The sequence below is a fragment of the Euleptes europaea genome, chromosome 15 (genome assembly GCF_029931775.1).
Source record: "Euleptes europaea isolate rEulEur1 chromosome 15, rEulEur1.hap1, whole genome shotgun sequence".
Lineage (NCBI taxonomy): Eukaryota > Metazoa > Chordata > Lepidosauria > Squamata > Sphaerodactylidae > Euleptes > Euleptes europaea.
Genome location: NC_079326.1, coordinates 40,657,704 through 40,681,681, shown reverse-complemented (window position 1 = coordinate 40,681,681; position 23,978 = coordinate 40,657,704). Strand labels below are relative to the sequence as shown.

Here is a 23,978-nt window from a genome sequence, read left to right as displayed (position 1 = left end):
CCTGCTTAGCTTCTGAGATTTGGCAAGATCAGGCTACCGTGGGCCATCCAGGTCACAGCATGCCTGAAGGTGGAAAGTTTGAAAAGTGCTGAAATAAAAGAAAGGTATGCATATCTGAATGACATTTTTGTAGGGTTTTTAAGGGAAAGAAAGTCATGACGTTATCTCTGTTTCAGGTGTGGTCCCTTGCTGTCATCCTTCTGAGTAAAAAATACAAACAGCTTCCTCACATGCTGACAACGAACTTACTAATTGCTCAGGTCAGTACTGTATAGAATGCAAACAGTTTTGTCTTCAGAGGATTTCTTGAATAAATGATTGCTTAGAAACTAATGGGGATCAGAACGTATTAGTTTAAAAAAACGTGTTTAGATCTTTCGTTTCTTATAAAGTTAGTATTTGTTTATTTTATTTATTTAAATCAGTTATTAGCTGCTTTTCTTCCATACGACACTCAAGGTGACTTACGGTATAGATGAAATACATAAAATAAAATGTATAAAATCCACGATAGATTGCTGGGAGGAAAATATGATATTTCTCAGTTCCTAAGTAGAGATCTTTCTTACTGTTTGCTTTCTCTCTTTGGTATTTTACATTTAAAATACACGAGATCAACAACATGTTGATGCATTAAAGGTAAATGTAGTCCCCTGTGCAAGCACCGGGTCATTCCTGACCCATGGGTGATGTCACATCCTGACGTTTCCTAGGCAGATTCTGTTTATGGGGTGGTTTGCCAGTGCCTTCCCAAGTCGTCTACACTTTACCCCCAGCAAGCTGGGTACTCATTTTACCGACCTCGGAACGATGGAAGGCTGAATCAACCTTGAGCCAGCTACCTGTACCCAACTTCTGTCCGGATCAAACTCAGGTCGTGAGCAGAGCTTTTGCCTGCAGTACTGAACTTACCACTCTGCGCCATGATGCATTACATGAATCAATGAGAAAAAAATTATCAATTAAAAAGATGCCCTGATTAATGAAGCCTAAAGGCTTTCCTTCTTCCCTGCCGCTGATAATGGAATTCTGCTTTTAAGATGGCCAGCAGTGATATGTGTGCGCAGTGTCTGAAAACAAGGAAAAGGAAAGGTTATTTCATCAGATTCATTATTTCAATTACATGCAAATCCTTGCATATCAGTTGATTTAAGTGTATGGTTTCATAAGTGAACTGTATGAATGAAGCTTATCTACATATCTTTAATGGGGTGCCAACCTTAAAAGAAATAACTAATTTTTAACCTTTTCCAGTGTGTCTCCTGCATTGGAATGGTGATATGGAACTTCACTATTGAAGAAAGAAGTATCACTGTGCAAATACTTGTGTTCATTTTCCTGTACAGTGCACTTTATAGTGCTTTTTTGTGGACAGGTAAGTGGAAAAAAATTACAAATCCTCATATGCAATTACAAAACCTTATACGCAATGGGGATTCTGCAGTTTCCTCCCCTTAATTATGCTTCCCTGGGCTTTTCCTTTCCAGTCTTTTTGCATTCCGAGCCACCTCTTCCATGGTCTTCCTAACCAAGAGCAATGTGTTTTTCCTTATTACTCGGGGTCTGCCTGGATTCCTTGCCTGACTCAAGGCCAAACTAGATGTGACATCTGTTCCCTGACCTAGTTCATAATCACATAGGGGAACTAACATTCCCAGTAGGCAATGGGGCACTCCAGGGCCCTATTGAACACATGAAGCTGCCTTATACGGAATCAGACTTTTGGTCCATCAAAGTCAGTATTGTCTACTCAGACGTGAAGGACCTCAGGCAGAGGTCCTTCACGTCACCTACTTGCCCGGTTCCTTTAACTGGAGATGCCGGGGATTGAACCTGGGACCTTCTGCATGCCAAGCAAGCAAGACTGGATGACCTTCAGGCCTAGGCTAGCACCTTCCTCCTGCAGCTCTCTAATGGAAGGCAAAGCTGATTTTTCTCTGGACTTGGATTCTCAGATTGTGAAGATCTAGCCCCTTATTCGACTCTCTGCAAAACGTGGTGGTGGTGGTGGGGGAGAGGAACAGCACTGCAGCAGATGCGAGTCCACGCTTCACCTGCTGCCCAAGGCATGCCAGGATAGCGGCTCATCCCTGCTCTGCACTATTCATCTTGGAGGAGCAGCCTCTCTCCCCTGCATGCACCATTTCCCCAAGCCGAAACATCTACTGGGGCGGGACTTATCTGCATCACTAATTTGCTGTCATGATGTCTGTCTATAAGTTGGGTCAGGGAGCCCCAACCCGACTTGTAGCAGGCACCCTGCCTAGTTTGGCCCTCATGCATGCTGTCAGCTAGACTTGTTGCTTATGCTCAGAGGCCTAGCAATTGGCACCATTCCCCTAGCATAAGGGTTCTCGACTTTTCTGAACCTGCAGGCCACTTTGAAACTTCTGGCACAGAGTGGTGGGTGCAGCCAGAAAATGGCTGCCAGAAATTGGATGCCACAAGAGGCAGAGCCAGCCACAAAATTGCTGCCGCAGCTTACTTTCAGTCACACAGTGAAGATTCTTCTTCTGTGGTGGCAGCTGCTGCCAAATCAACAGATTTTATAAATCTGTACAGCCAGTCAGAAACCTTGTTATGCAAACGCCTCATCTGGCCTCCACCACTATCTAAAACACTTGGCAGGCGCCAGGAAAGGTGATGGCTGACACCCATGGACACCCTATCGGAGACCCTGCCCTAGCATATTCCTAGTTCTTTTGCACCTGCTTGCAAATGACCTGCGTTTGGACTAATCTGCTTCCTGAAAAACAGCAAGCTGAGTTTCTCTGTTGTGTCTCCCTCTGACCCCTCTCCCAGGTCTCTTATCCCTGTCTCTGCTGCTTTTGAAAAAAAAAGAAGCCATAAAGCTCCCTGTCGGAATTCTCATTATAATAGGCTGGGGGTAAGTGAGCAGAGGTTCATTCTCGAGGAAAAAAACCTATCGGAAATCTTGAGCCAGTTGTGTTTATGTTTGAGCTTGCGTTTCCTTATTGCAGAATCCCAGCAGTTCTCGTTGGAATCATGTTACTCTCTGGCGAACGAAATAAAGATGTCATTGATTCTGCGTTTTTTTATGGGAAACATCAGGTATGGAGATGGTTCTCTTCCCAATTTTTTGATGGCTTCCTTTTCCCCAGGTCAGTGGTTGTGGACAGGGCCGTCTTAACAGCATTATGGGCCCCTGGGCAAACCAGTGTGCTGGGGCCCCTACGACAACCACTCACAGGAATAAAAAGTAAATGGTTGATAATATTAAACATACTTAACTTAAAGTCACTTAACATACACAGATTAGCATAGGGCCCCTATGCTCGTGGGGCCCCCGGGCAAGTGCCCATTGGGCCCATGCGTTAAGATGGCCCTGGTTGTGGACCCCTTCATGCCGTTCTTCTGAAAAGAGAACGTTTTGTACAACAGGGCAATTTTTACCCAGTGTATGAGGGCATCTCCAGAATTGGCTTGGGGAGGTTGTCTGGAAAGAGAAGACCAAAGGAAAAGCAGTGCCCATGGATATCTATGCAGTTGACCCATTTGTCGTAGCTTTTTCCTGGAGGTAGCACTTCTGCTTGAGGAGAGACCACATTTTCCCAGCAGTCCACTGTCAATATTTTATTGTTAAGGAAAATAATTATTTCCCTAATCAATGCATCCATTTCTATTCCAAATATTGAGTAGAATGTGACTCTTTGAGGGTTACTGGATCTTGCTGGATATTATCTGTGAGTAGTTGTCACTAGTGGCAAGGGATAACAACTTCTGGTGCATGCCTGGTTATGTCTCAAAGTTTTAAAAAGGAAATTGCATCAATGGCAGATCAGCCAAGAGAAGCAGGAAATGGAGGAGCAGAGCCTAAGAATAGAGAGAGAATATGCACCTTGATGGTGTAGTGGTTAAGAGTGGAGGGCTCTAATCTGGAGAACCGGGTTTGATTCCCCACTCCTCCACATGAAGCCAGCTGGATGACCTTGAGCTAGTCACAGTTCTCTCTGAACAGCCCCACCTACCTGTTGTGGGGAGAGGAAGGGAAGGCGATTATAAGCCGGTTTGTGTCTCCTTAAAAGGTAGAGAAAATTGGGGAATAAAAACCAATTCCTCTTCTTCCTCTTCTTACCACTTAACAACATTGCAGCTGAATGTGCATAGGGTGGAGAGAGTGAGTAGGTATAGAATCAGCAGCACTCAGTAAAATTGATGGACATTACACTGTGGAATTCACTGCCAGTGGTCATAGTGATGGCCATGAGCATAGATGGCTTTAAAGGGGGAGAGTCATGGAAGAAAAGGTTATCCATGGCTACTAGCCATGATGACTCAGGAGAACCTCCATAGTAAAGCTCTGAATACCACTGCTTGGAGGCAACATCAAGGAAGGCCTTGTCTTCTATGCCATGTTTGTTGGGCAGTCTGTGAAAGAGGATGCTGGGCTAGATGGACTACTGGTCTGGTCCAGTAGGGCTCTTTAATACGTTCTGTTCCAGCCAGGTTCTTTTGTATGTACTTGCTTTGTGAACTGGCTGAAAAGCATTGAAGATTTGATATGTTAAGTATGTGTGAGAACTGTGACGGCTTGCTTATTCGTGCAAGTTGCTGCATGATGCTGCGGACATCCCATAATGAATATGTGTGGCTGAATCAGCCCCTGGAAACCCAGTATGGTGCCACACATTGTCCATAAGTTCCTTTTTAAAAAAAGGGTGGGGAGAGGAAGAAATGTCTTCAGCAGCAAAGCAAAAGAAAAGGGTTATGCTTGCATAAATGGAATCGGGCAAGTATCCTGAACACTTTCGCTGGTATCCAACGTAAAAGGTATAGCAGAAGCAATAGTTTTTGGCGTTTACCCAGCGTCCTAGAGTACCATTTCCCAGCCCATGGGTCCCAACCCAAAAGTGGAGTGCGATGCTTGTGAAAGGGGGTTCCAGGCTTTTGCATTTTTTATTGATGAGAAGAAGAGTTGGTTTTTAAATTCTAACTTTCTCTACCACTTAAGGGAGACTTAAACTGGCTTACAATCCCCTTCCCTTCTCCTCCCCACAACAGACACCCTATGAGGTAGGTGGGGCTGAGAGAGCTCGAAGAGAGCTGTGACTAGCCCAAGGTCACCCAGCTGGCTTCATGTGGAGGAGTGGGGAATCAAACCCGGTTCTCCAGATCAGATGTGGAAGAAAGAAGAGGGGAATAAAACCCAACCTAACAACAGAAGCTGGGTACCCAAGGTTGGGTGGAAAGGGAAAAATAAATATATATGTGTGTGTGTGTATGTGTGTGTATAAATACTGAAAATATAATTTATTAGAAGCGCTAAAGGTTAAAATTATTTAAAAGCATTAAAATAGCACAATGGCATTTCCTGAGGTTGATAACTGTAACCACATACCAAACGTGTTTCGGCCTATAGGGCCTTCATCAGTGGTTAATTAAAACCCTTGTTAAAACTGCACACATTTACAGAAATAAATTAATAAATACATATACAAACAGTTTAAACCCAACCAGGCATGTGCATAGGTTGTAAAATCTATTCCCAATTACTCAAACATCTGGTCATATAGGTTCTAGTTGTAATACTGATTAGTATATGTCTCTCATATGCTATTTGTGCAGGTATCAACCTAGTAAAGCATATAATAAATTATATTTTCAGTATTTATACACAGATATTGTGTGTGTGTGTGTGTGTGTGTATTTATATATATTTTTTTTTCTTTCCACCCAGCGTTGGGTACCCATCTCCAGATCAGACTCCACTGCTCCAAACCACTGTTCTTAGCCATTACACCACTCTGGCTCCATTAGTGGAATAAAGGGGGTCACCAATACCTAGTAAACTTGGACTTATGGGTCACCAATACCTAGTAAACATGGACTTATGGGTCACCATACCAGGAAGCTTAGAACCACTGTCCTAGAGAAAATGTGATGCTAAATTTTGTTAACCCCCCCCAAATGCTTGCACATTCTTCAGATAAAATGCCTCTGTCCCCCCACTTTTTTTTTGCAGATGATTATTACGGCAGTAATCGTATTCATCAGCATATTGATCTCAGGTGTGTCGCTCATGTGCCTGAACAGAGCCGGCCGAGAGGCCAGCGGTGAAGCACTGACCCAGCAATCCCAATCGAGTGCAACGGAGGAACCTGAAAGGGATATAAGCGAGCAAAGCACGTCTTCGACCAGCGTTTCTCATTCACTGACGAGCTCTTCCATGGAACGAGGTATGGCGAATACCAGCATAAAATCGAACAACGAAAAAGGGAAAAAACCTCAACCAACTATGTTGACAGAGCTTCAAAGGCTGAGCTTCAAATTATACAATATAACAAAGCAATTACGTTTATTGCAAGGTGTACACAGTAAAATTGTTAAAAATTCAGGGCCTGGAATACAGGCGACATTGTTTGTATATCAACTGTACATAAGAATTTTATAACTGATTTTTATATGTCGCCTGTATTCCAGGCCCTGTGTTTTTAACAATTTTACTGTGTACACCTTGCAATAAATGTAATTATGTTGTTATATTGTATAGTTTATAGCTCAACCTTTGAAGCTCTACCAGCATAAAACCTTCAGAAGTAGAAAAGCTGTGAATGATTGTTCCCACTTGCTGCAGGAGTGTCTTAATTCTTGATATCGAGGTCTCAGTTGGGAGATCATTTCCCCATTTTAGTGCTCTTTACTGAGGTTGCCATTGCTTACCGTGGCCTCAGTCATTCCTTTCCTGCACCTGGTGTGAAGTAGAGTATCCATCAGACTGGAAGGGGCATCTGTTTAGAATATTTATTTAGAAAAATGTTTATCTCTGGAGGAGCTGCTCAAGGTGTCTTACAAAATAAAGCACAGTGCAGCCATAAAACAGCATAAGAATCATTAACGTTTACAAACTGTTAAATAAAAACCCAGCCATTGATTTACACTGTGTAATCTACCTTGAGTCTCAGTGAGAAAGTCAGACTATAAATAACAAATAAAAACCAGCCAGAGTATTTAAAAAACAGCACAAAAATTTAGCAGCCTAAAAGGATCTTTATAAAATAATCGGCAGGCTAGAAGCAAACTGTGAACACAATTTTAAAAGATCAAAACTAACCCCCATGTTTTGGCCTGGCTCTAAGAAGAGAACAAGGTAAGCACCAGGCAAGCCTGAAGGGGAAGGGCATCCCTCAGGTGAAGGGCCACCACTGAAAAAGCCCTGTCTCCAGTTGACACCCATCTTGCCTCACATTTGCGAGGGAGGGGGGCATAGAGAGCAGTACTTGGGAGGTAGATCTATACTGGTGGCCGGGATTTCAGGTCTACAAATGGCATAAGCCACACAGACTGGAGAAGGCGGGAATTCTCCTTTGTCTCTCGTTTTCCTGGCTGCCATTGGAAATCCCTTGTTCCGGTGGTTCTGTATTGAACAGACCTCAGACTGGGAGTGGGGGATTTTCATTGGCCACCAGGAAAATTAATTTGGCCTTACAAAGTAAATTGAATTTACTACTATCTATGTGTAAATGCACACATAATTTGCTATCTAAAACTTTCCACTGAAGACTGAGAGATGGTATGATAACCATCTTCAAGTACTTGAAGGACTGTCCTATAGAGGTTGGTGCCGAGTTGTTTTCTGTTGCCCCAGAAGGTCAGACCACAACCAACGGGTTGAAATTAAATCAAAAGAGTTTCCGCCTAGACGTCAAGAAGAATTTTCTAACAGAGTGGTTCCTCAGTGGAACAGGCTTCCTCGGGAGGTGGTGAGCTCTCCTGCCCTGGAGGTTTTTAAGCAGAGGCTAGATGGCCATCTGTCAGCAAAGCTGATTCTACGATCTTAGGCAGTTCATGAGAGGGAGGGCACCTTGGCCACCTTCTGGGCATGGAGTATGGGTCACTGGGGGTGTGGGGGGGAGGGAGTTGTGAATTTCCTGCATTGTGCAGGGGGTTGGACTAGATGACCCTGGTGGTCCTTTCCAACTCTATGATTCACTCCCTGCCATATGCTGCCACAGATGAAGTACCACCCTCTCAAGAGATGCTATCTTTGTCACAAGGGTATTTAATTTTATTTTCCTCTGCAGGGTGCTGTGCGTGCCAAAAGCAAGATGGAGAGTTATGCTCCCCTGAAGGAGAGCCAGCGTCTCCCCTTAGTGCCAATCATAACTGCACTCTGTCAATTGAGACAGGTAAATTCCAGTTGCAGCCTAGTATGATACTCAGGTTCGCAAAAAAACTCAGGTTCACCCTAAGCCGGTTTCCACTAAAAAAATGGGGGTTGGGCATTTGGGTTGCTCAGATTGCCATAACCCTCCTTTATCCTTTCTACATCTTCTGGTTCAGTGTGGCATCATCACGAGTGGGGTTTTTGACAGTGTAGGTTCTTTTCACCTACTCCCACAAGATTTGTGTATTACTGTTATTATTCTCTGAAAACAGCATTGCAAAATCAGTGTTATCAAGTCTTCATTTCTACTAAGTGATGAATAACTAATCAGAAGAGTAATTTTAATGGTAGGTAGAATTCATAACCTGTCATCACAAAGTGTCATAAAAATTTTATCTCTTCATCATCATAAACAATAAACTTTTTGGGAGATAGATCTCGATGGGTACCTGTGATTAATCTGTCTGTAGCAGTAGAAAAGAGCAAGAGTCCAGTAGCACCTTAAAGACTAACAAAATTTCTAGCAGGATATGAACTTTCGTGAGTCACAGCTCACTTCTTCAGACACCTGAAGAAGTCACTTTAGTATAAAGGTAGGGTTGCCAGGTCCCCACTCACCTTCTGCGGGAGGTTTCTGTTTTGTTGTGTGCGTGCGCGCGCGCAGCTGGCAACCCTATATAAAGGAGATACATATTTTGAGACTGTTGGACAGGCAAGCTGTTACTCTGCTAAACCTTTGGACTCCGAACACAGCTCGGGAGTATGTGGTTGTGTTTACATTGTCCTCTCTTCTGTCTTATTGGACTGTTTCAGCAGGTTAGGAAGCTTTAGGTGTTGAACTGCCTTCTAGGTAAGCAAGCAGGGCAGCACATTCTATGTGCCATATCTAGTGGGTGGCCAGAGATGTTTATCACTGGGCATATACTTGGGGATAGGCAGTGCAACCCCTTGTAAATAGCTGCCCCCTCTATATTAGCAGGGATCGTGCATAAACAAAAGGATAAATTAAGTCCTAGGGCAAAGTCCTTGTTATTGTTATTTAGGAACATCGTTCTGCCATCTAGTGGCAGGAACTGAGAGTGCTGTCTCTAATGTATAGCAGAATAGTGCAAACCCTTCCTAGTGAGTGTGCATTTTGCCTGTTTGGGACTTGGTATAGGGAAGAAGCCACAAAATGTTCACATTTTCAGCTCAACAAGCCTAGACAGTGCAGTAAACATAGTAGGTGGGTTGTTTACACAGGTAGGAATGGAAGCTGAATTGTATGTCTGTTCTAAAGAGCTGCTTTAATACAACCCTTGAGGCTTTCCTAATGGGTAACCTCTGAACTTATAAATTGGGTGACAGTTTGTTTCCCAAACTGAGACAGAATGATAGCTTTTCTTAAAATTGCCTCTTGACGAGAGCTATTCAAACAGTATTTATAGTAGCACTCTGCACAAGGTTAACTCTGAATCATGGCGACAACCCATAGGATCTTGTGTTAGATCCCGGGTTCAATCCCCAGCATTTCCAGTTAAAAGGGATCAAGTTATAGATGGGATGTGAAAGAACTCTCTTTGAGAACCTGGAGAGCTGCTGCCAGTCAGAGTAGTAGGCAGAATTGAGCTTGCTAGACCGGCGGCTTCATGTGTTCGTGGCAGCCTGACTTCCTCTGTTGCACTTAATGTCTTTCAGCCAATCAGTGCTTGAGTCCATGTAGTTCTCAGACCTGCATGTTGGCACAGGAAGAGCAGTTTCTGCAGGTTGGGGACCAACAGCTGGCCAGACATGTGCTGCTGTGCCTGCTACTCATCGTGGGCCTCTTTGCCGTAAATATTTCTCTCTATTTTCCCCATTTACTGATCATCTCCTTGGTTTGTACAATAAGGCTGTGTTGTCTTGTCCAGTTCCACTTGTAAATGCATAAAAGAGATGTGTGTGTTAAGTTTATGCAGTTCATGAGAGGGAGGGCATCTTGGCCATCTTCTGGGCATGGAGTAGGGGCTCACTGGGTGTGTGTGGGGGAGGTAGTTGTGAATTTCCTGTATTGTGCAGGGGGTTGGACTAGATGATCCTGGTGGTCCCTTTCAACTCTATGATTCTAAGTGCCATCAAGTCGCTTCCGACTCATGGCGACCCTATGAATCAAAGTCCTCCAAAATGTTCTATCTTTGACAGCCTTGCTCAGATCTTGCAAATTGAGGGCTGTGGCTTCCTTTATTGAGATACTTGATTGAAATCCCCACTAAAAAGTTTGAAGTCCCGCATGAGCAGACGAATTTTGTTTAAAATGTCCGTGGAACTGATACATGCTATTTGCTGGTATATCTGGTAATGCTTACACACACACACACACACACACACACAATCTTTAAAAATGTGCAACGTTGCTCAGAGCAGGGGTCCCCCACCTTTTTCAGCCTGTGGGCTCCTATGGATAGGGTTGCCAGTTCTGGGTTGGGAAATAACTGGAAATTTTGGGGGTGGATTCTGAAGAGCGAGGGGTTTGAAGAGGGGAGGGACTTCAACGCCATAGAGTCCAATTGCCAAAGCAGCCATTTTTTCCAGGTGAACTGATCTCTATCGGCTGGAGATCAGTGGTAATAGCAGGAGATCTCCTGCCACCACCTGGAGGTTGGGGGGAGAAATAGACACCACTGTACTAGTATCGGGGAGATTAGGAAATCAGTACAGGAGCGAAATCAAATTTAAAGTGCAAAAATATCTTTATACGCTACTGTGTCTAACCTTATACATCAATATTCTAAATCACATATAAAATGTATACAACACACAAATTAAACAGTAAACAAGCATACAATCAACCACCTCAAAGGTGAAGGAAGAAAGGGAACAGTTCATATATGACGTGTCTCAGAGAGTACAAACATCATTCTTCTGCGCTCTTCTCAATGCAGGTAGGTAGGAGAATATCAGTATTCAATGAGGAAAAAATTCATGGAGGATACGGCCGTTTCAAATTCTTTGAATATGAATTCTTCATCAGTCCTTCAATAAAGTTCCTCTTATATTGCACATGCTAATAGTATTTCAAAGTGCTTCCCACAAGGCTACACTTTTGAATCTTACCCCTTTCTTCCTTCACCTTTGAGGTGGTTGATTGTATGTTTGTTTACTGTTTAATTTGTGTGTTGTATAAAGTTAGACACAGTAGCGTATAAAGATATTTTTGCACTTTAAATTTGATTTCGCTCCTGTACTGATTTCCTAACCACCTGGAGGTTGGCAACCCTAGGAGGGGAAGAAGGGTGGACTTTGGGCTGCTTGTCCAGCTTGAATGCCTTTGGCGTAAAACAAGTTGCTGGAGTTGAGGGATGTCTGATCTAGCACAGCTGTTCTTATGTTCAATGGGAGTATCTATGTTCAGCTTCCTCAGTTGATTGTGGTTCTGGCCATGAGTAAGAAATACGTCACTAAATAATTGGCACAATAAAAATGAATGTGCAGTTTTCTGTTTGAACATATTTCCTTGGTTAAACAAATGTACTCCCCCCACCCAATCCTCTGCAAATCTCAAAGTGTAGAATTCACAATGTGAACGTTGTGGGGGTTTTCTTTTCACAGAATCTCTCCAGTTGTTTGTGGTGGTTATTCAACCAAGAACCTGGAAGACTCTATGTGGAACTGCAGTTCTTCTGTGCTGTATTTAATTTTGGTCAGGTATTTATGCATTGCTACTCTCCAGCGAGGACACTGATCCTATGCACACCTCCTTGGGAGTAAGGCTCATTGAATTCTGGCGAGGGGATGTGGCTCAGTGGTAGAGCATCTGCTAGGCATGCGAAGCTCCCAGGTTCAATCTCCGGCATCTCCAGTTAAAGGGACTAGGCAGGTAGGTGGTGTGAAAGACCTCTGCCTGAGACCCTGGAGAGCCACTGCTGGTCTGAATAGACAATACTGACTTTGATGAACCAAGGGTCTGATTCAGTAGAAGGCAGCTTCATGTGTTCATGTGACTTGCTTTCAGGCAAACGTGCATAAGGTCAGCATGGGTGTATTTTGCTTTGCTTCTTCGCTTGTCTTGATCTTGATGAAAGCTTTGTGGTTGACTCCGAAATCTCCCAGTCTTACTTACCTGCCTTTGCAGATTACACAGCTGCTGTCCCAATCTTCCACCTCCACCCTACTCCCTCCAAAACATTCCTAGTAATAGAGTTATTTAGTTATTTAGAAAATTGGTAGGCCACTGTTGAGAACCTGGTCAAGGCAGCTCACAGCCACAACAATACCAATAAGTCAGTAAAGCAAGCCTGGCTGATAAAAACTAGTCAAGCCAAGTGTGTCTTTTGTTAAAATCTCACAACCAGGTAGGAGGTAGACAGTTCAGGATCCTCGGAAGAATATCATCAGGGTCTGCAAAATTTTAATAGCCTTATTACATCTTACATAATACATTTCAATATAGTATCTATCTTGCATCCAGGTTTCTTGAGAACATTAATGCTAAAATGTAACTTTAAAATTAAATACAAAAGGTGAAAGGATACAAGGGTGTGGAAAAAGCTCTACAAAAAATAGTTTCACAGGGGAATTTTTTTCTGTAGAGATGCCAATCCAGGCCTACAGTGCATTATATACAAAAATGTTGCAGAGGGGAAACAAGGGATGGAACCAGAGTGGGGAAAACCACAGCTGTAACAAGGGAAAGGGAGATTTTGATAGATAGACATTGATTCATGGTATCTCAGTATTTATCACCTCAAGGAGTAAGTTAGATACTTAGACAATGTAAATCAGTTCAAATCCAAAATATCCATGGCTATACCTTCTCCTAGGAGGGAAGGCAGCATGGTACAGCCCGATCTCATCAGATCTCAGAAGCTAAGCAGGGTCATCCCTGGTTAGTATTTGGATGGGGGACCACCAAGGAATACCAGGGTTGCTATGCAGTGGAAGGCACTGGCAAACCACCTCTGTTAGTCTCTTGCCATGAAAACCCCATAAGGGGTTGCCATAAGTCAGCTGCAACTTGACGGCACTTTACACACACAGATATACCTTCTCCTACTTGTCACTCCTAATTTGTATGATAGTTCAATTGAAAACTTGAAGAAGAATAGTTTTTGAGGGGTTTACCACTCTTAAGTTGCCTGCAGTGTTTCCTTCACACTGAGGGTTCTTTTTGCTGTTTTTTTCCATGAGCATCATTGTAAAATTATCGTTGCCTTTATTATGCTTTATTAATTGTAGTTAATTTGGAGTCTTTGTGATATTTTCTGAACTTGCCCACAATATTACCTTATACTGCATCCTCAGTATGTCTTTTTCTCTTCAAGAGTTACCATTTAGTGAAATGCAGTATATTAGATGAGGGGGAGGGATGATATATTTCCTTTTTTTTTTTTTTTTTTTTTTTTTTGAGGCCTCACAGACTTTCCTGAGAATTGACGCTTGGTCATTTTTTCCATTCATGGTTTGTACCATGTTAAAGAAAAACTATTAGGTACTTGTTGTCCTTACAGTTATTAGATCATGGTAATCTCTCATCTGTCCTCCACGTTAGTTTAGATCTGGGATTTTTATGAACTGCTGATCTCTTTTTTTCTTTCTCTCTTTTCCAGGGATTCATTTCTTTTGGAATATTTGGCTTAGACAAACATTTAATTATTCTTCCATTCAAACGAAGGTAATTTTCAGATTTTTACCATTATATGCATAAATATTTTTACATGATATGAATAAATCTGCAAGTTGCTTTTGGAAATTTAAGCCCCGTCCATATTTTTCCTTCCAGCCTTCCTTATTTAACCCAGGCCTGCTTAGCATTGCTGCTCTACACTGCTCTGTCGGCCATTTTGAATGTAACTTATTAAGCATTGAACACATGAAGCTGCCTTCTACTGAATCAGACCCTCGGTCCATCAAAGTCAGTATTGTCTACTCAGACCGGCAGCGGCTCTCCAGGGTCTCAGGCAGGGGTCTTTCACATCACCTACTTGCCTGGTCCCTTTAATGGGAGATGCCGGGGATTGAACCGGGGACCTTCTGCACGCCAAGCAGATGCTCCACCGCTGAGCCACAGCCTCTCCCCTCTAATTATTTTTAGGCAATGGCAAACCACCCCATAAACATGGTCTGCCTAGGAAACATCATGACATGATGTCACCCCATGGGTCAGTTTTGACTTGGTGCTTGCACAGGGGGACTGCCTTTACCGGTTAAGCAGTGGCAGTGCTAACAAGCTCTAGATTGGGGCACCCAGCATCAATGTAATTGGATTCCACAATGGTTACCTTAAATATGTGGTAGACAGCCATTGGAGTATCAGTGGCAGTAACTATGATTCATTTCTGTAACAATTTTCATATCCAAAGACGTATAATGTACACTCTCAATAATTAGGATTGTCAGGCCCCTCTTCGCCACCGGCAGAAGGTTTTTGAGGTGGAGTCTGAGGAGGGCGGGGTTTGAGGAGGGGAGGGACTTCAGTACCATAGAGCCCAATTGCCAAAGTGGCCATTTTCTCCAGGTGAACTGATCTCTATTGGCTGAAGATCAGTTGTAATAGCAGGAGATCTCTGGCTAGTACCTGGAGGTTGGCAACCCTATCAATAATCCTGTGGGATCAGTAAAGCTGAGACAATAACTGGCCCAAAGTGCTGCAGTGAGCTATATTTGGCAAACCATACTCAAATCCAACAAAAGCTTGTTCTGGAACCAGCAGGTGACGACAAAGGTGACTGCTCTGGAACCGGCTGGTGACTACATAGGACAGTGATCTCCAACCTTCAGCTGGGGTCATGAAGTCCCATCTGCTGGATCACGAGCCTTTGGGTGGGGGGAAATTGCTGCTAGAGCAAGGGGAAATGGGTCTCCTGCTTCTCTTGGCACCCATCCTAAGATGAGTTGGTGAGGTCACTCAGCAGTAGAGTCATAAGGTTCTTCTATGGCTTTGGCTTTCTCCTCACTATAATAAACTTCCTAGTGTCTTTCCTTTCCCAGGCTCTCTTGGGCTGTTGCCCATGAGCCTGTCCTTCACTCCCATGAGGGTCATACTTCTGCCCCCCTTTCTGTCTTGGCAATGGACGCAGTCACTTGTGGCAGGGGTCTAGATCATACTGAGTGGGCTGTGGACCCCCTGTGCATTCACTTGGCATAGAAGGAAAAATTGGCTTCTGAAGGTCAATAGAGCTACCAGCTTGTGACTTCAGTATACATACAAACTAAGATCTGGTTCATGCATGCATGTTCCCTAGCTGATTTCTTATCAGTTGATAACATGAAACTCAGGGGCTGACTAGCTTTCTTTGCGGGCAGGGAGAATGGGTGTACCGAGGAGATGGGAAAGTTTCGAGATGGCCCATTCACAGAGACAAGTCGCCCAGAGTTGTCCTTGAATGTAGGAATAGTTGTTCTCTTCCTTCAAATCATTGTTTATCCCATGTCCCTTCTTTCTAAGCTAAAACAAAAATAAGCTCCCAATTATTTTGAAATCTAAGTACTAATTGCATTTCAAAACTTCCTATCAGGGAAGTTTATCAACAATTGATACAATATAATTCACAGAAGTATTTAAAAGTTTCCTATTGTTCCTGCTCTTTCAGTCATTACGTTATCGTTACGGGTTTTGTTTCTAATTGTTTTTTTCAGGTTCGAGTTCCTCTGGGGTAACAGAGACACAGGGGAAAGAAGGGATTCCTCCATACCTGAGGAAATCCGGATGACGTGCCAACAGTTTGTTCATTACCACAAGGATTTGTGTGTCAAGAGCATTGTCCAGCGCAGAAGGTGGGGCAGTGGGAGAGGGCTGTTCTTAAGCTTGGGCTGGGGACGTGGTTTGTGTTAATACCAGTTACGTGTTAATACATAACATGTAACTGGTGAACTAGGGCTGTTGAAGCCCCCAAAGGGGTCTTACTGTGGCTGTCTTCTGTTCCATCAGGAGGGGCTGGGGAGCACTTGCAATCCAAGATGATTCCAATTAGGCACGGGACGTTTTGGAGATGCACACAGGATCGGCTGATCCATTCATCCCAATAGGGGAAAGGGGAAAGCCCATATCTCGGGACCCCCTGACCCAATGTTCACAAAACGTGGGTGGTCTCTTAAGAACACTGGTCTGAAACTCCACTCAAAGTTTGGGATCTGCACCCCCAAAAATGCGCCCCCTGCAGCCACGGAAAGAGAAAAGGGGGGGAGGCGATATTTCTGCCCCCACTGAACCCATCTTAACAAAACTTGGGTGGTATCTTAAGAATAATTGTCTGAAGCTATGCTAAAAGTTTGGGGGCTATATCCCCAAAAAGCGCCCCCTGCAGCCACATAAATGGAAAAAGGGGGGGAGGGAAAAGGGGGAGAGCCCATATCTCAAGACCCCCTGACCCAATGTTTACAAAACTTGGGGGGTATCTTAAGAAGCTTCATCTGAAGCTCCACTAAAAGTTTGGGGTCTGTACCCCCAAAAATGCGCCCCCTGCAGCCATGGAAAGAAAAAGGGGGGGAGCCCATATCTCGGGACCCCCTGACCCAATGTTTACAAAACTTGGGGGTATCTTAAGAAGCTTCATCTGAAGCTCCACTGAAAGTTTTGTGTCTGTACCCCAAAAAATACGCCCCCTGCAGCCACAGAAAGGAGCAAATGTGCACAAGCACCCCCCACACACACACACGAGGATTTCGCGCTCTCTCTCTCTCTCCCTGGCCAGGCCGCACATCAGCTGATTCCTCCAGTACTCAATCCTGACTGATTGGCCAGAAGAAGACCCAGCTTGGCCACCGATTGGCCGGGGGAGGAGAATGCTGCTTACTGACGGCCCCGAATTTGCCGAATTTATTCGCGAACTCCCGAACTCGCTGAATTCGGTCCCCCCGGTTGCCCGCCAGTTTTGAGTTCGGTTCATGCCGAACTAAAAACCACCGAATCGGGAAATTCGGCTGATTTTCAGTTCGGGTCGAACCGAATCAACAGCCCTAAGGTGAACTGCTTTTGTTGTGGTAAATGCTTCCAAATCACAGTAAATAGAAATCTTAAAGGGACCAGGCTTCTTAGGCTTGGATCTTATAGTAAATATCCATACCCATGGAACTTCCTTGTCTCCCCCTTCCTTCTGGAGCCTAAAATGGTGCTCTCGAGGACAGGGGACTCCCCCCCCCCTGGAAGAGCATGAGGGGCAATCAGAGATTGGCAACAGGATTGGGGGTCAGTGAGAAGTTATATGGGCATGGTGGATTTCTTTCCTGTTTACATGGCTAATTGATTTTGGGTATGTGTTTTAATTCCTGGAAAGTTCATGAGATTTCACTGTACTTGAGCACAAGAACTACTTTACAAGTAGTAAAAACAGAATTTAACGACCAATCAGATTTAAAAGCACAAGCTAAGAGGAAATATTACCCAATGCTGATGCCTTTCCTCTAAAACTGTTTGAAACGGAATACTGTTGAATGTCTACATTGTAACTGTTCTATATGATGATAAACGTATGTATTCCCTTGACCCCCTTCTCATCTGTATTGTCATTCTTATGTTTCTTCTTGGTTTAATGTCCTGCATCAGAGTGCTTCTGTGGCGTTGGTCTAATATTTTGCTGACTGTCCCCTTCATTAATCAAAACTAACATTTTCTCACATTTTGCTGCTTATTTTAATGCAAATGTTGAGAGACTCCTTGGTCGTCTTTCGCTGTTGTATGGTGTCACTGGTCTTGACTTGCTCCAGAACTTTTCACTCTTGCTTCCTATTAGTGTTTACGTACATATGTAAGTGCCATCAAGTCGCAACTGACTCATGGCGACCCCAGCAAGGGGCTTTCAAGGCAAGTGATTAAGCAGAGGTGGTTTGCCATTGCCTTCCTCTGCAGAGTCTTCCTTGCCGGTTCCCCATCCCAGTGCCAACCCTACCTAGCTTCTGAGATCTGACGAGATAGGGCTATACCATGCGGTCGTCCCTTGGAGTATAGGGAAGCAGAATCACTGTCACTCACTACCATTAGTCAACTTCTGGACACTGGGTTGGAAGGCTTTAAGAGGGGAGTGGACATGTTCTTGGAGGAAAGGGGTATCCCTGGCTACTAGTCAAAATGGATACAAAATGTAGTCATGATGCATACCTATTCTCTCCAGGATCAGAGGAGCATGCCGAATATATTAGGTGCAGTGGAACACAGGCAGGATGGTGCTGCTCCAGTCGTCTTGTTTGTGGGCTTCCTAGAGGCACCTGGTTGGCCACTCTGTGAACAAACTACTGGACTGGATCGGCCTTGATCTGATCCGGCATGGCCTTTCTTATGTTCTTATTTAGCTAAAATTTCTGTGTGCACCAATGCCCCACTTCCATGGCCAATTCTATTTCGCCAATTCCTCCCTTTCCATGGCAAACCTCACCCCCTGCCCCCAGCTATTCTTAGGGGTTCCCCAGAAGCAGCGTTTTAGGGTGCACTTTAGGCAGGAGAAAGGCAGGGAAGTTGCACTTCTGTGGATGGAAGTCCTTCTGTTGGCAGAAATTTTAGCTAAATCCAACCCTACGTTGTTACAGCTGAGGGTTAAAAGTTCTGTTCCCTGGCTGCAACAGTGGAACTGGTGCTTCATTTCTTTCTCAGTGTCATTCTCAATACCCTGTGTATTAATGAAAAATTAAAGGGATAAGTGACTTTAATTACTGCTTTTCTAAACTAGCAGAATTCTAAACTTTTGCAAATTGAAGGAGAGTTTCATAGCTGCATTTGAAGGCTGCCTGTTTAGCCAGTTATTTTTAAAAATATGTATTTCCAAGGCCCCAGAATGCCCATGATAACACTTCACATGAACACATGAAGCTGCCTTCTACTGAATCAGACCCTTGATCCATCTAAGTCAGTATTATCTACTCAGATGGGCAGAGGCTCTCCAGGGTCTCAGGCAGGGGTCTTTCACATCACCTCCTTGCCTAGTCCCTTTAACTGGAGATGCCGGGGATTGAACCTGGGACCTTTTGCATGCCAAGCAGATGCTCTACCACTGAGCTGCAGCCCCTCCATAAAGAGGCGTAGCAGTGAAAAGATCTTTACTGCGTGCAGCACCTCACAGCATTCAGCATCAGCATGGCGTGCCAGTGATACACACAGACTACAGGCAGTGCATGTAATTGTGCTAGTGTATGTCAGAAGGAGCTTTTAAATTTGTTCCCACTGCATGAAGCACAACCGCAGGGAAAAGCAGTTTGGCAGCCTCATCTCAGAGCCACCATCTCAGTGATCCCTCACTTGAAAGGGACCACCTAGCTCCGGATATTGTTGTGCTAGTGAATGATGGAAATGAGCCATAGGAACATAACTGCAGGGGCTTTGGGGGGGGGGGGGAGCACCGAATCATTGCTTTCTTGTGTTTCTGTCTTCGCCGTGTCCTGTATGTGCACATCCATTACCTCTTACAGTGCATTCCTAAGGAGAGTTACTCCAGTCTAAGCATTCATTTCAATGGGCTTAGTGAGAGCCAGCGTGGTGTAGTGGTTAACAGCGGTGGCTTGGAGCGGTGGACTCTAATCAGGAGAACCGGGTTTGATTCCCCACTCCTCCACATGAGCGGCTGAGGCTAATCTGGTGAACTGGATTTGTTTCCCCACTCATACACACGAAGCCAGCTGGGTGACCTTAGGCTAGTCACACTCTCTCAGCCCCACCTACCTCACAAGGAGTATGTTGTGGGGAAGGGAAGGTGATTGTAAACCTGTTTGAGTCTCCCTTAAGTGGTAGAGAATGTCGGCATATAAAAACCAACTCTTCTTCTTAGACTGGAGTAACTCTCCTTAGGAATGCACTGTTAGTTTCTTAGAATCCAAGGTCTTAGTTCTCTCTTTGGCCTTCTTGTATGTAGAGTGGAGATTTTAATCCATATGGTGATGAATGTGAAATCATTGGTTGGTTCCTAGGTACTAATCCAGTTAACAAAGCGATAGCTTGCGTGTGGCCTAACTTTAGTAGACATGCATGCGTTTTGATTGTGATTAATGGGGGGAAAGGTAATCATGCTTGCAAAAAAAAAAAAACCTTTAATGGTTAGCAAGTCCTCTTTTTAATGTTCTTTTAACTATCATGCTGTCTTTCCTTGTTTTCCCCCTATTCCCCCCGCCTTTTCTTCCCACTCATCAAGCAGTGCTGGTACGAGATTTACAGAACATGTGGGTGAATCATTCCTTTGACATACAGGTGTGGAGTAAAGGTGGCCACTGGCGTCTTCTTCGGCTGCGACCTGGTGGACTGGCTCATCGAAGTCGGCCTTGCCTTAGACCGTGGGGAAGCTGTGGTGTATGGAGACAGATTGGTGAAAGGAGGCGTCATCCGGCATATTACCAATGAATTTGAGTTTCGGGATGAGCAATTACACTATCGCTTTGTTCCTAGGAGATCCATGGTGAGAGAAAGCCACGGAAACGGGGAGGTCCTTCGGAGCTTAGCCTGATGGGGCTTTCCGAAACACTCCGTTGGGACACTCTTGGATGGCACAGCTGTTCAGTTCTCAGCTCTAATAGGGTCCTATTTGTCTCCCGCCCAAAGACAATTATATGTAACATGTATTTAATGCAGACTTGCCGTAGGTCACTTCAGGGAATTATTTTAACTCGTATAAACTCAAAAATAGGATGTGTTTGGTACTTATTTTTTAACGCGGACAGGAGTCACGCATAGTAACTGATCTAGTTTTCTCTTCCTGTCTGTGGTTATCTGCTTCTGCAGGAAACTGTGTTCTCTCCTTTTTTTCTCTTTGTGCTTTTGTACCAGGCGATGCACTGGCAAAAATAACCAGCTAAGATTGGCTCTTGAAAAGCTCTTCTTGGCCTGTGCTGGCTTTTTGCTTTTTGCAAGCGAACCCTCCATTTAAACCAACACTGTGGGTGTTTGGGAGGATTAAAACTGAGAAATAAACAGACTGTTTTTGCTCTTTGGGGCCTTGCCTAAGCAAGCTGGTCCTCTTAAAGACCTCAGAAGCGAGCTGCAATCCTTTACTGTCCATTGCTTTACTGTTGAAGTCCGTGGGATTTAAACCAGCCTCAGGGTATGCAGGATTGTCATCTAAACATTTTTTTTTTAGTTTTTCTCCATTCATAATTGCTCTCAGAGGAACTGTTGGCTTACAACTACTGAAAACCAAGCCATTTGTTTTTTCACAAACCTCTTAAGTACTCATCAGCCTGGTATCAGTTGATGTCTGCGAGGTTGTGGTTAATTTGCACCTCCTAAATTAGACCAAAAAGCCTTTCTTAAAAATAAACATAACCAAATACTTGAATAAGGTTTGATTCTCCCCCCCCCCCCCATATGCAACTTTGAGAACTCATTGATGTATATTTTATCCTTGGAATAATGACTTGGGAGGTGGGGGAAAACCCTCTATTTTCATGGGTTTCTTAATAGGTGAGATGCAATCAAGTGCCAGTAAACCCCCCACCACCAATTTTCAGCTACTCTATTTTTTTATACCCATGTTTTTCTTGTCTATATATCTTGTCCCTTTTCTCACTGCAAGCGGGTGTTACACAGTAAAGAACACTAGAGGACGGAATGGCATTTACTGATCTTTGTAAAAAGGAGAGGAATGCTAACTTTTCATATAGTTACTAATTGCCAGCGTAACTGAAATAAACGAATGAATTTGAAACAGGGCTTAGATCTGCATTATCTTCTTCTAACACGCCTTCATTTTTTACCATCGGGGTGGTGTATTAACTGCACAATCCTAATGGGGGGACGACGAAAGGGAATCTGAGCAGGCGTGACCCCTTCACCAGCATTAATGCCACTTGCGCCGGCTAAACTGGCACTAACACCAGTTCCAGGCCAGTAACGCCAGTTCTGGGGAGAAGCGTGAGCTGTGGATGCCGGCACAGCCTCGTTGGCAGCATTTTCCTGGCACTAGGGCTCGTGCTGGCGTCACAGGGGGCATTCCCTTTCAGCCTGGGAATGCCCCTTTTTGCAGGAGTGTCACGGGGCTTGGAGGAATTTCATTTTATTTTAGCTTCTGCGCCTCTGCTTGTCGCTGAGGAGGCGGCGTAGCTACACCGCCCCGGAGTCTGTCGTAAGTAAACCCCCCCCCCCGGTTAGGATTGGGCTGCCCGTTTTGGTAGGGGTATGGATGTATTTCAAAGACAGGCTTCTTAAACTTGGCTGTGATCCTGTAGTAGTAGGATTTAGTCCTAACAGCCTCAAGTAGCCACAACCGATGCACATTATGCATGAAAGATGTGATCTGGGGAACCACTTACTTTCGCTGTTAAACATGTAACTAACAGGTATCATATCGATGTTGTACTTGAAGAGTTTGCTGACAAAGTTTCTTCTATCTTGTATGCAAACTTTCGTAATGAAGAACATTTTGTTTATAGTAAAGTGTGGTTTAACCTAGTCTTCAGCTGAAAATGGGAGCCCTGCTGTTATATTTCTGAAGCTGATCATGTTTCTGTTTTGGGAAGAGTTATGGAGAAATCCATTTTGGAAATAGTCATTCAACACTTTCTGCTTTTCAGTTTCTCAATAAATACAGATCGTTCTATCTTGTAGCTCCAAATATTCCTTTCCACAGTTGGTGGTGTGTGTGTTGGGGGGAGACTTAATTATTGCCTGGCACCAAGAAATGTTAACATCATTATTTGTACTTGGCATCGTACTTCACCCAATAGTCATCCCCTGGTGTTTTTGTCCTCATGCCTGCAGCTCCCTTGCTGCTAGCCCCCCAGTTAACTGAGCGGGCAAAAGTGCACAAGAGGACAGCAGTCAAAGAGTGTGCAACTGGCCATTGGGCTTGCCGCTCAGTATATACTGAAATTGACCACGTGAAGTCGTATGGTCCAGCTGTCTTTACTATCTTTTATTCCTGTATCAGCACATATAATTTATCGTTCTTCTTTGGCATCACAAACACGGTGCCAATCCACTGCAAAACCACACTCCTCCAGAAAACTACCAGCGTTCACACGCAGTGGTGAAATTCCGCACATACAACCCGCTGCAGAAACGTTACCTTTCATTTGGTGTATTTTTGGTAGAGTTAATACATTTTCATTTTAAGGCTTTCCCATTGATTTGAGTACCCGTTCCCCCCACAACACTCTGAGAAGAAACAAAATACGCCTATTTTAAAAAAAAACACATAAACCAACAGGCATCATACAAGTGAAGATAAAATGATTCTGTTCAATTAAATGTTGACAGAAGCCCAATTCCTTTGGTTCAATAATTCGTTTAGTTCCTGTTTAGCATCCTACCATCAAGTTTTAGGCCACAGATAAAGCTTGCCAAGGAATATTTAACTGTGTTCAATGACAACCAAGCTTGAGATAGGCTGCAACAATCACAAGAAAGACCCATTGAAAGCCACAGGCTTTTATTCATGCTTGTTCTCTTCCATGTTTTCCAATGGGGTCTTAGATGTAACCAATTTTTACCGTACTGTTGCATGACTGCAACATGTGTGTGTAAAGTGCTGTCAAGTCGCAGCTGACTTATGGCCACTCCTTTTTGGGGTTTTCATGGCAAGAGACTAACAGAGGTGGTTTGCCAGTGCCTTCCTCTGCACAGCAACCCTGGCCTTCCTTGGTGGTCTCCCATCCAAATACTAACCAGGTCTCACCCTGCTTAGCTTCTGAGATCTGACGAGATCAGGCTAGCCTGCAACATACTTGCATAAAAACTCTTGCTTTTCTGAAGGAAACTGTCATTAAACCTTTCAAAGTCATCAAAATCTTATTTACATTTAGTGCACCTGCTTTAGATTTGTATGTCTTTGAAGAGGCACATTCTCAAAAATGCCTGAACTTGATAATTAAAAATGATATTGTCATCTTGACTATTGGAGTGATAAAAGCACAATATTGTATAGCGTCTTTCACAGCAGATATGGAATTCTGCTCTTAATGTCACCTTTCTCCGAACAGCATAGAA

General features: G+C 43.9%; 1 protein-coding gene across 2 annotated transcripts in view; it reads left to right on the top strand.

Moving 5' to 3' along the window:
- GPR155 (G protein-coupled receptor 155) overlaps positions 1 to 20,516 on the top strand; it is a 38,258-nt gene extending 17,742 nt beyond the window's left edge. The window contains exons 5-15 of one of the 2 annotated variants that reach the window (XM_056861571.1): positions 177 to 260; positions 1,255 to 1,375; positions 2,803 to 2,887; positions 2,982 to 3,072; positions 5,984 to 6,197; positions 8,043 to 8,147; positions 9,803 to 9,936; positions 11,693 to 11,788; positions 13,690 to 13,754; positions 15,719 to 15,856; positions 20,250 to 20,516. In XM_056861571.1, the coding sequence (XP_056717549.1) occupies positions 177 to 260; positions 1,255 to 1,375; positions 2,803 to 2,887; positions 2,982 to 3,072; positions 5,984 to 6,197; positions 8,043 to 8,147; positions 9,803 to 9,936; positions 11,693 to 11,788; positions 13,690 to 13,754; positions 15,719 to 15,856; positions 20,250 to 20,502 (1,386 nt within the window). In that variant the 3' untranslated portion in view covers positions 20,503 to 20,516. Of the gene's footprint in view, positions 1 to 176; positions 261 to 1,254; positions 1,376 to 2,802; positions 2,888 to 2,981; positions 3,073 to 5,983; positions 6,198 to 8,042; positions 8,148 to 9,802; positions 9,937 to 11,692; positions 11,789 to 13,689; positions 13,755 to 15,718; positions 15,857 to 20,196 lie in introns of both variants that reach the window. The other variant, XM_056861572.1, reaches the window with a different exon arrangement.
- The last annotated feature ends 3,462 nt before the right edge of the window (positions 20,517 to 23,978 follow it).